Source organism: Seriola lalandi, unplaced genomic scaffold (genome assembly GCF_002814215.2).
Source record: "Seriola lalandi dorsalis isolate HSWRI2012SDOR001 ecotype SW California unplaced genomic scaffold, Sedor1 jcf7180002054487, whole genome shotgun sequence".
NCBI lineage: Eukaryota > Metazoa > Chordata > Actinopteri > Carangiformes > Carangidae > Seriola > Seriola lalandi.
Window position 1 is genome coordinate 1,317,789 of NW_019525040.1, and position 12,337 is coordinate 1,330,125.

General features: G+C 37.8%; 1 protein-coding gene across 1 annotated transcript in view; it reads left to right on the forward strand.

The window, feature by feature from the left end:
- Positions 1–7,899, forward strand: part of ube2o (ubiquitin-conjugating enzyme E2O) — a 37,551-nt gene extending 29,652 nt beyond the window's left edge. Inside the window, exons 19-23 of the mRNA XM_087175750.1 lie at positions 180–316; positions 1,031–1,234; positions 1,790–1,847; positions 3,467–4,304; positions 4,687–7,899. Of these exons, the coding sequence (XP_087031876.1) occupies positions 180–316; positions 1,031–1,234; positions 1,790–1,847; positions 3,467–4,304; positions 4,687–4,714 (1,265 nt within the window). The 3' untranslated portion in view covers positions 4,715–7,899. The remainder of the gene's footprint in view (positions 1–179; positions 317–1,030; positions 1,235–1,789; positions 1,848–3,466; positions 4,305–4,686) is intronic.
- The last annotated feature ends 4,438 nt before the right edge of the window (positions 7,900–12,337 follow it).

Consider the following 12,337-nt stretch of genomic DNA (forward strand, 5'->3'; position numbering starts at 1 on the left):
TATGAGTGACAGTAACTGCCTCCCATTTCCATTGTGTAATCATACTCGTCCATGACAGACACGCACACGCATCTTTTAGCTTGATGAGGTCCCTGCCCACACAAGCTGGGTTGTATTTGTGTACATTTCTGTTCTTGTATTGCTATTCAATCACCGCTTTTCTTCTCTCTTTGACACAGACACGCACTCATTCAAGAAAATGGAGTTTCAGCCGGCAGAGGCAAAGAAGTTCTTCAGCACAGTGAGGAAGGAAATGGCTCTTCTAGCAACGTCACTGCCAGACGGCATCATGGTCAAAACATTTGAAGATCGCATGGTGGGTTTCTGGTCATAAATATCATGGCAACCTTATCACCTGGAAAAAAAACTGGCAGCCTTGATACATCTTTGGTGTTAAATCTGCAGAATCACTTTAAGGCCCAAAAACAAGGAACCTGAATTAACAACAACATCAACACATTATTTGTCTTTTCAGAATTTAATGCATCGTTGTTGTTGTTGTTGTTGTTGTTGTTGTTGTTGTTGTTGTTGTTGTTGTTGTTGTTGTTATGAAACTATTGATATGGGCTCAAATAAGGGTAATTTACAATTTTAAGATTGATTGAGTGCAGGGCCAAAATTCATACTTGGAGCTTAAATATTTGTGTGCAAAAATGTTTCCACAGATAAAGGTGATGCATACTCACATACATGAAATAATTTCATACATTATTTTACAGTTCTACAATCTTCTTGATGCTTTTTGAGCCCATATGTGATGAATTGTGAGATCTTTTCTGGACAACAACAGACACACTAGGAGGACAAGGAAGCCCTCATTACAGTTACAATCAGACATTAGTATTTTACAGTGAAAAAGGAAAGTTAGAGATTAAATGTAAGGTCTTGACTGTCATGTACAGTGTTATTCTTTTATCTCACCATATTCCCCATTAACCTCAGTGTAATACAGGAGAGACAATTTGATGTGCACCGCTGACAGCATACACCGAAAAACCTGTCATAAATTTCTTTCCTTTCTCCGACACAGGACCTATTCTCCGCTCTGATCAAAGGGCCGACTCGTACGCCCTATGAGGACGGTCTGTTCCTGTTTGACATCCAGCTACCCAACATCTACCCAGCTGTACCGCCGCTGTTTCGCTACCTGTCTCAGTGCAGCGGCCGCCTCAATCCCAACCTCTATGACAACGGCAAAGTCTGCGTCAGTCTACTGGGCACCTGGATTGGCAAAGTGAGTGCTGACTTAGGTGATTGACGTAACCTTAGAGATGCAGTAAAAACCCACGTTTTTACAGTAGTGGGAGTAGTTAAAAGAACAATTGTTGAAGTATCACACAGTTTAGACCTGCTTTTTTTTTTTTTTTTTTTTAACCAGGCTAAAAATAACTGATTGATTCATCTGAAATAAAATATTAATCAATCATGGAAATGATCATTAGTTGCAGCTCTGTTTTGGAGCAATGCTAAGATTTTGATCAGTATGAAGTAACTAGAAACAACAGTGTTTGTTACTGGACATGAATAAATCTGTGTGTTTGGAGCAGAACACATCAGCAGTTCAATTATGCTTCAAGTGTATTTTCAGCTTAAAATGCAGTAGAAAATAAGATTTCATAATTTAGTTTTTCAAAGGCTGTTGCAGGTGCAAGCAACTGCACCTTCTACAGGACAGAATAAACAGGGTTTTTGTCTGTCACCTTTTTTTTTTCTTTTTTTCCTTTTTTTTTGTTCAAACTTTCTTTTCTCAAGAATTTGTGCTGATTTGTCTTGATGATATGATCCACAGGGCACTGAGAGGTGGACCAGCAAGTCCAGTCTTCTGCAAGTCCTCATCTCCATACAAGGTTAGTACACACACATACACACCCCACTCTAGTCCCCCTCTCTTATCTGCAGCACATAAATGTTTTATTCATGTGTTCATTTGCTCAGAGCTGCCAGTGCAGTGTCGCACACAGTCATTCAACCTCATATATCCGTCTCTCTCACAGACATGACACGACTTCCATAAAACTTATCTGTGATCTGGCCTGCCAGTAAGGGTCCAGATTTTAATTCAATTATCACTGTCTCTGATGAGCGTTTAGCCACACAGTGCAGTATTCATTGAAGTGCATGGTCTCCCTCCATCACACAGTGAAATAACCACTCCGACCCTGCTGGTGCTATTGGTTGCCATGGTTTATTTTGTGTTGGCTCACCAAATCTCATTCATCTCAAATGGTGCATGCATTCAATCTAAGTGAACACAAAAAACACCAAAATTAGTTTTTGAGGATTTTAATTTCTTTCCTTCCCAGTTTTGTGTCTCATAGCATCAGTTTGGCTTTTCCAGTTTAATCTGTTTTTATAACATCATAGTCTATATGCATATACATCTATGAAATCTACACAGGCAAGACGAGGCATCTTTATTTATATGGCACATTTTGAACACCATGGCAATTCAAAGTGCTTTGTATAGGCACAGAATGACATTCAAAAATCAGCAATAAAATCAGTTAAGATATTATTTAAATTATAAAAAGGATCAAATGAAATAATGTTACAGTGCAGTTATCGTGCTGTTTCAGTGCAGTTTTAAGTTGTAAGTTGTTCCAAATGCAACAAGGGAAATTAAAGTGCAGTAAAGAAAACAGCTGTTAGATTAATTCACTCCCTCGATGTTCTTATTTAATGCTGTAAAGCTCATTATCACAAGCAAATCTGAAATAACACAGGCAAAAAAAAAAGATAGTCAATATAATACAAGTCAAAATGATTGTCATTAATTGTTGAAATGAACAAACATGTTATAATTTACCTACAGCACATAACTATCAAAATGTGGATCATAAAGGAGAAAATCCACCTGCTGCAACACAACACATCACACGACCTGACACCTGAACCACTGAACACACTGTACAACCAGGAGTAGTCAGAGTTCAGCTGGCATGTGAGCTGAGTTGGATTAAACAGGGATCTAAATTTGGGCATCATTAGCGTAGTGGTGATTGATCTGTAGACTTTAGTCAAGACGTGACGTGTAGTTGGAGAATATCAAGCTTTGCCCAAAACCTTACACGGCTTTTTGACAATTTATGTCCAGGCACAAAATGTCTGTAGTTTACTATGTATTTAACATCAAAACTCAAAAATGATGCTCTAAAAGCCAGTGGATTTTAAATAGAGACAGAATCATAATCTAAGGCAAACCGGCCTTTGAGTGTGTTGTCAGTGTGATGGAAAGACCCCGGACTGCATCTGAAAACAAGTAACGCTCTTAGTTTGGAATTCTTGACACATTGCAGTGTTAGCTTGGCTGCTGGTGTCACAAACTGTATTTACAGTACAAATGAAAGCTTGACTTTTGTCTTTGACTGTTGTCACTGCTGTGGTTTTCAACTTTGCAATTTTTGATGCATTAATCTGCAAGTCTTGATCTCACATTCTGGCATGTACATGTGTGTTTCTCCTACAGGCCTTATCCTCGTCAATGAGCCTTACTATAACGAGGCTGGTTTCGACAGTGACCGAGGCCTTCAGGAAGGATACGAGAACAGCCGCTGTTACAATGAGATGGCCTTGATCAAGATGGTCCAGTCTATGACACAGCTTCTGCAGAATCCTGTGGAGGTCTTCAAACAGGAGATCCAGGAGCACTTTGTCTCTAATGGCTGGCGGCTCGTCCACCGTCTGGAGGCGTGGCTTGAGCTGCACGACGCTGCAGAGAGGGGCCAGGCAGCACACATGTCCTGCAGGGCTTCGCACTCAAAAGACCGACCTTCATCAGCAGAGCCTCTGGATGAGCAGCTGCCCCTGGGAGCAGGCCCCGTGGTGGTGGCCCACAGTAGCCCCAGTAAGCCTGGGGAGGAGGGGGTTGCAGGAGCAGGAGTTACCAGTATTATGGAGGAGGAGCTGGAGGATTCAGGGCTGAGTCCCTCCACTACAGCGGCCTCTCAGCAGGAGCTGAGCCAGAACTCAGACTGTGACAGCAGCCAGGGGAACACCTCTCTGGGTGGGGAAAACAGGCCTGGTTCAACAGTCCCTGGCTCTGTAGTCCGCGGCGGGACGTCAGAATCAGGTTCTGCCTCGGTTAGCGGAGGAGGGGTGGCCTCCGCGGGAAGCCAGCCAGTGGTGCGACCAAAGAAACGGAGAAAGAGCTACCGGAGTTTCCTCCCAGAGGGCAGCGGCTACCCAGACATCGGCTTTCCGCTCTTCCCGCTCTCCAAGGGTTTTGTGAAGAGCGTCCGAGGTGTGCTGTTGCAGTACCGAGCTGCACTGGCCACCGCTCGCATGCCTGAGCATACAGAGGACAAGTAAGTGCCTCCTCACCGTTCCCCGACACTCCTCTGCACTGCTTCCTGCTCTCTTCCTCCGTCTCTTCTACCTTTTCATCTGCCTCAAGCTGTAGAGGAGGATCCATTACTTGTCTTGGGGAGGGGGCTACAATTTTCAATCTTCTGTACTACTGTTCAGAGCTGCACTGTGCCCCCAGCACTGCCCACATTTTTGTCCTTTACCTCCATCTCTAAGTCTGTACTGCTACTGCTGCCCCAAACTCCACAATGTTCTGCCTTTTTTTTTTTCCCATAATCCCTCTCGATCAAGCCGCTACTGCAGGAGAACTGCATCTTTGATCAGGACAGTGAGCGAGTTCTGATTTAGATGCAACTTGATAATGTCTTTGTTTTCCTTCAGTGTCCCTGCAGATGAGTGTGATGGATAAAGAGGGGTGGAGCTCACATGCGATCGCCCAATTACACAAATGTAGGGGAGCGACCCCGTCACAGAGAAACCCTCATCTTTTCATGGACACAGGTAAAAACACGGAGCTTTTACTGGAGGCAAAGATTCTTTCTCAGCCTCGAAGACATGGACGTTGACTTCAGTGGCAGTGGTGTGGATGCAAAAAGGACTAAATGAGATGAAAAATCAGTGCCATGAACCCTCTTCCCATCCCCCTCATCCACCTAGCCTCCAGCAAGCATCCACCATATAGGTGGGGACTTGCTGGATAACCACTCTGCCATGTCAATCAGCTGGAAAAATGTAAAGCAGACTGGCGATTGGCTGGGTTCCACTGAAAAACTGCAAATCCCAGCTCTCCTGGCTGTTGGGCTAACTGCGGCTATCTGTAGCACTACTGATATTATCGCTGTATCATCCTGCACTACAACAAACGAATGGACAATCTGGTCTGGGAGAGGTGACGTATAAATACACTGACCAGGAGGATTCTTTTTTAAGTAGAAGTCACTGGTTGTACGCTTTCTGCCAAATTTCTCTCTATTCACAAACGCACTCTCAAACACACACGCACACACACACACATACACCCACAAATATTCAAGTAGAACGTACTGAATGTCAGTAAAACTGCCAACCACAACAGCTTCACCACTTTGTCCACTATACTTGCTGGTATTTTCCTTCGCCAATCACTCGCACTGAACCACGCAGCGAACATCGAGTGACAAAGTTTACATACGAATCACCTCTTTAGGTCAGACTGCTGTAGCTGTTTGGTGTGTAGAGAAGCCAGCCAGGCACAGGACGACAGATAGGTGGCTGTATGCGAAGGAGTTTGTGCTCTAGTCAAAGCTTAACACAGCTGCCGCCTCTACATACAAATGTTCCATTCACTTTCTGTAGAATTTAGCAAAGGTGATCACTAGAAATGGAACTCGTGTTTCGATGTGTTTAAGGTTGTTACACTCACAGAGGCAGGACTGTCTCAGAGTGGAGCTTTACCCATGATGTTCCACTTTTCTGTGACAGAGGTGAACCCACATCACTGCAAATGACACAAGTTAAAGAATAAATAGAGGAAAAAAAAAACATACAGCATCCATTCCGTCATCTCATGTCAACATGTTGCCTTACTTGAATTGTTCTTAATGATCTCAGACCATTGTGTTCAGAGCTGCTTGTGTCATGCTTTAGACATTAACCTACACAGACCTAGACACAAACTTAAAACCACTAAAACCCTGTTTGAGTGTTTTCCTCCTTTAAAAGTGCAGATTTCTGATAAGCTTCCCCCTTTTATCAGTTCTTAAACATTAGTCTGTTACTCTGCGGCCATTGCTGTATTCTAAGTTTCCTCTCCAAATTGCATGTGCAGAGTTTAATGACATCAGAATACAAACTGCAGTAAGTGTGATGCTGAAGGTTTGTTGATATTATAATGAATCTGCTTGATTATTATTTTCTGTTATTCCATGTTCTGTTATTCCTGACTTGAGCGTCTTATCCCACGAAGGTGACCGCGGGACCCCACTGACGAGAGGAAATTACACAAATTACAGCACGCAGGCAAAACTTTAGCCAATCTGACTGTTGTCTGTGATATTCTTTTCTCTCTATATATATTGCATACATCACATCTGGATGAAAAAATAAGGGTTTTATTTAAGTTAACACAAAACTCTTGCTTTGCCACAGATTGTGCTGTAATTTACTGTGAAACAAGTGAAACTCACCTTTGGGTCTATTCGTGCTTCCTGGGGAAACCAGAACAGTCTTTGTTTACATCTATTTAAATAACTGCATCCCACCTCTAACATAATGTTCTTTTTTTCCTTTCAGGAAATTATGATTCTTATTGTGATTATTATTATTATTATTATTATTATTATTATTATTATTATTATTATGATACAGGTCAGACAAACCCCTTGTGCTTGCTATAATCTGTGAAGTAAGGGAGCCTTGGCTGTCTGGTATTTTACTTGAACAAAGAACCTTGATGCTGAAGAGTGTTTCTGAATGAGAGGGCACACAGTGCCATTGTGAAACTATGAGTGATAGGAGAGGATAAAAACCATGAGCCAAGAGTTGCTGCGTTTAAAAATAAATAAATTTAAAAAAGGATTAAAAAAAAAAAAGAAACACTTGAGGATAAAAGAGGTGAATGAGGGTTATTTTGTTTTGCTTTGTCTTCCATTTCTTTTCTCCTTTCTACTCTTAAAATTGGTATTCCTGTATCAGATGTGGCAATCAGGCATCCATGACATTTTGTCCTCTTCCTAGATTTTACTTCACCATTGTCATTATTTTGCTGCCTTTAATGCTACAGATGGAGGATGTGTTGTCCTCTTGACTGGCTGCTGTAGCATGTAGCCTTGTTTGCTTTACTGTCTCTGTCCCCACACACACGCCGCTGTTTGTAAAATCTCACCTTCACAGTTCTTGAAGGAGTGTGTTTTCAATGCCGAGAGCTCAGCCTGAAGAAAAATAAAAAGTAAAAACCGTGGTTATGGTGTTTCTGAAAGGTCAAACACACAGCTCCACCAAGAATTTAAAGGTGACATTATTGTTCAGCCTTTCATCGTCTTTCTCATTTGTCAACTATCGCAGAAACAGAAAATGTGAAACTATCTCGCAAGATCTCGAAGCAAAAATCCAGCAGGATATCAAGCACATGATGCTTTGTACAATTTTCTGTGTATGTGTGTATATTATTGAGATTTAAACCATTATTATTATTATTATTATTATTATTATCATTATTATTATTATTCCTGCGAGAAGTTTGTTTTACAGCCAAAGCATGTAACATGTTGCTTTAAGCCTTTTGATTGGGCTACACACAAGACTTGACTGTACGATGTCTATGTTTCCACAGTGGCCTGTTATTGATATATTAAAAAAAGAACTAATAAAGTTATGATTTGTAGCCTGATTCCCTCTGTACAGATGTCATGACTATATTAAAATATATAAATACATACAGTATATATTTAACACAAACTTGAGTTCTAACAAGTCACGTGGATGCTTGGGGCATATATGTACAAAATGCTGAGTGTGTATTGTACTTATGATTTTTCATTTTTTAATGGTTTACTTTTGTTGAATTAAGACAACTGTATAGTGATGTATTAAACTTTGCAAGCAGTACCATAGAAACACTGTGGCTTTTTTTTTTTTTTTTTAAATCCCAGTTAGCTTTTGTGTAGTCAGCAGCTTTTCTTCAAAGTGATATTAAAGGATAAGGCTGGTGGTAGTCTGTATTTTTCTATTTTCGTTGTCAAAGAATATCACGAAAACACCAAACCCAGCAAAAAATCGATCCTACTAACAAATACTATCTGTGTAGGCAAAGCATGATATATTTTAAACCTTTGTGCCAAAAATATGAAACTTGCATGAATGAGCCTCACTGTTGTATTCAGCAATATGTTCTTTACAATGAACAATCTTTATTTTAACTCTAATCCCTTGTACACCCTCCTTCTGGAAGTTAGAGTGGGAGCACAAAATTTGTGTTAATCTGCAGCTGAAAACAGTCCCCAACAAATGCCTTTACTGCCTTTAAATTAACATGCAAAAAATTTTAGGGAAATAAACTTTGTTTTTATTTTTTTGTTTTTTTAAAAGTGAATCCATTTATTTGTGACTTGATTTGAAAGATTTATTGTATGTCTGCAGTTGGGATGAATGAGCTTTGAGCTGAGTGCCACAGAAAGTACTGAGAGACAAACTAACACTTTTGGTTTTCATTTGTTGCCAGCAACAAACATACAGGACAATCCCAGGCTCAAGCTGCACAGATTTTACCTCTGATCATGATCAGTATTATAAAATCAATGTGTTCTATTTTTTCTGTCAAAACATCTGGACAGTGCATACAACTGTACAGCAACCCGACATTAAGATCAGGGCAGAAATTTTAATATTTGACACCAGAACAACTCTGCTTTCAGAAAACATCTCTCTGCCAAAAGGCCTAATTTTTTATGATTATAATTAATACTTTTTTTTTTGAGTTTATGCATAAAAGTAAAAGTATGCATCTCCTCTCTTCTATCTAAGCCAGGTGCAGTATAATAAAGGAAAATGCTTAGAAAACTTGATTGGGTATTTTTATTGCCTAACCCTAGTTCATTGAATCTACCATGAATATAGGATGCAATGTGCAAACAAATACCTTTATGCATTTTTTTTTTTTGTACTTGAAAATAAGCTAAAATACATTTTTGAGTAAACTGATGATCTTGTGGTTCAGTGTAAAAATTTCAAAAAACGTCATAGTATATGTTATGGAATAAAAACATCATGGTATAGTATGTTATATAAATGTCAAAAAACATCGTGACATATTATGGCATACACATGCCATAGTATAGTATGGCATAAAAATGTAAAAAAACGTCATAGTAAAGTATGACATAAAAATGTCATAGTATAGTATGGCATAAAAATGTTAATTTACATCATGGTATGGTATGTCATAAAAATTTCATTAAACATTATTGTATAATATGGAATAGAAACGTTATAGTGTAGTATGGCATTAAAATGTCAATATACGTCATGGTATGGTATGTTATGAAAATTTAATTGAACATCATTGTATAATATGGAATAGAAACGTTATATTGTAGTATGGCATAAAAATGTCAATAAATTTCATAGTGTAATATGAAACAAGAAAGTCATAGTATAGTATGGAATAAGGATGTCAAATAACGCCATAGTGTAGTATGGCATGAAAATTTTAGTAAACATCTATATATATATATGATGGAATAAAAACGTCATAATATACAAAGACCTAAGATTGTCAATAAATGTCGTAGTACAGTATGTCATAAAAATGTTAATAAACTTCAAAGTATAAAAAGGCATAAAAATGTCAAAAAATGTCAACCATAGTATGGCCTAAAAATTTCAAAGAACGTCATAGTATAGTATGGCATTAAAAAGCTCAAGAAAGGTCATGGTATAGCATGGCATAAAAATGTTTAAAAAAAAGTAATAGTATAGTATGGCAAAAAAATTTGAAAAAACGTCATATTATAGTATGTCATATAAAATAAAATAAAAACGTCATAGTATAGTATGGCATAAAAATTTAAAAGAACGTCATAGTATAGTATGGCATAAAAATGTCAAAAAACGTCATAGTATAGTATGGCATAAAAATTTAAAAGAATAGTATAGTATGGCATAAAAATGTCAAAAATGTCATAGTATATTTTGGCATAAAAATGTCAAGAAAGGGACGTCTTGTGGCGTATTGGTCTAAGCAGGCGCCCAATGTGTATGAAATGAAAAAAAAAAAAATGTCATAGTTTAGTATGGCGTAAAATGTTAAAAAAAAGTCATAGTATTGTTTGGCATAAAAATTTAAAAGAACGTCATAGTATAGTATGGTATAAATATGTAAAAAAAAAAAGTCATAGTAGGCCTATAGCATGGCATAAAAATTTCAAAAAATGTCAAATTATACTTTGGCATAAAAATGTCAAGAAAGGGACGTCTTGTGGCGTAGTGGTCTAAGCAGGCGCCCCATGTGTAGAGGCTACAGTCCTCCCTGCAGTAGGCCCAGTAGGACCAGGCCCAGCAGGACCAGTCCCAGCCTGGTCAGATGCGTACATGAACTGATGAAGCCTCTTGGATGAGAGGTGAAACGTCTTCCCAGACAAATAATCAAGTCCAGTTGTTATTTTTTTTTGTTTTTTTTTTCGATTTAAAACTCCTTTAGGATAGTATAGTATGGCATAAAAATGTCATAGTATAGTATGGCATAAAAAAGTCAAGAAATGTCATAGTATAGTATGGCATAAAAAAAAAAAAAAACGTCATAGTATAGTATGGCCTAAAAATGTCAAAAACGTCATAGTATAGTATGGCCTAAAAATGTCAAGAAACGTCATAGTATAGTATGGCCTAAAAACGTCATACTATAGTATGCTATAAAAATGTTGAAAGGGACGTCTTGTGGCGTAGTGGTCTAAGCAGGCGCCCCATGTGTAGAGGCTACAATCCTCCCTGCAGTAGGCCCTCGTTCGAGTCCCACATCGGACGGCCCTTACTGCATTTCATTCCCCCTCTCTGCCTCCCCATTTCTTGTCACCTACTGTCCTGTCAAATAAAGGCATAAAAAGCCCAAAAAATCTATACTTAAAAAAAAGAAATGTTATAGTATATTATGGTATGAAAAAACGTCATAGTATAGTATGTTATAAAAATGTTGAAAAAAAGTCATAGTATAATATGGCATAAAAATGTCAACAAACGTCATAGTATAGTATGGCATAAAAATGTAAAAAACATCATAGTATAGTATGGCATAAAAGTGTTTAAAAAAACGTCATAGTATAGTATGGCATAAAAATGTCAAGAAACGTCTTAGTATAGTATGGCCTAAAAACGTCATAGTATAGTATGGCATAAAAATGTTACAAAAAAATGTCATAGTATAGTATGGCCTAAAAATGTCAAAAAACATCATAGTATAGTATGGCATAAAAATGTCATTGTATAGTATGTTATAAAAGTATTGAAAGGGACGTCTTGTGGCATAGTGGTCTAAGCAGGCGCCCCATGTATAGAGGCTACAATCCTCCCTGCAGTAGGCCCCGGTTCGAGTTCCACATCGGACGGCCCTTACTGCATGTCATTCCCCCTCTCTGCCTCCCTATTTCCTTTCACCTACTGTCCCGTCAAATAAAGGCATAAAAAACTATACTTTAAAAATAGTATGGCAAAAAAAGGCCAAAAATGGCATAGTATAGTATGGCCTAAAAATGTTAAAAAACGTTATAGTATAGTATGGCATAAAAATGTCAAAAACGTCATAGCATAGTATGGCATAAAAATGTCAAAAATGTCATAGTATAGTATGGCACAAAAATGTCAAAAAACGTCATCGTATAGTATGGCATAAAAAAAAAAACGTCATAGTATAGTATGGCATAAAAACGTCATAGTATAGTATGGCATAAAAAAAAAAAACGTCATAGTATAGTATGGCCTAAAAATGTCATAGTATAGTATGGCATAAAAATGTCAAAAAATGTCATAGTATAATATGGCATAAAAATGTCAAAAAACATCATAGTATAATATGGCATGAAAATTTTAAAAAATGTCATAGTATAGTATGGCATAAAAATGTCAAAAAATGTCATAGTATAATATGGCATAAAAATGTCAAGAAACTACATAGTATAGTATGGCATAAAAATTTCAAAAAACGTCATATTATAATATGGCATAAAAATGTCAAAAAACTACATAGTATAGTATGGCATAAAAATGTCAAGAAACGTCATAGTATAGTATGGCCTAAAAACGTCATAGTATAGTATGGCATAAAAATGTCAAAAAACATCATAGTATAGTATGGCCTAAAAACGTCATAGTATAGTATGGCAAAAAAAGGCCAAAAATGTCATAGTATAGTATGGCCTAAAAATGTTAAAAAACGTCATAGTATAGTATGGCATAAAAATGTCATAGTATAGTATGGCAAAAAAAGGCCAAAAATGTCATAGTATAGTATGGCCTAAAAATGTTAAAAAACGTCATAGTATAGTATGGCATAAAAATGTCATAG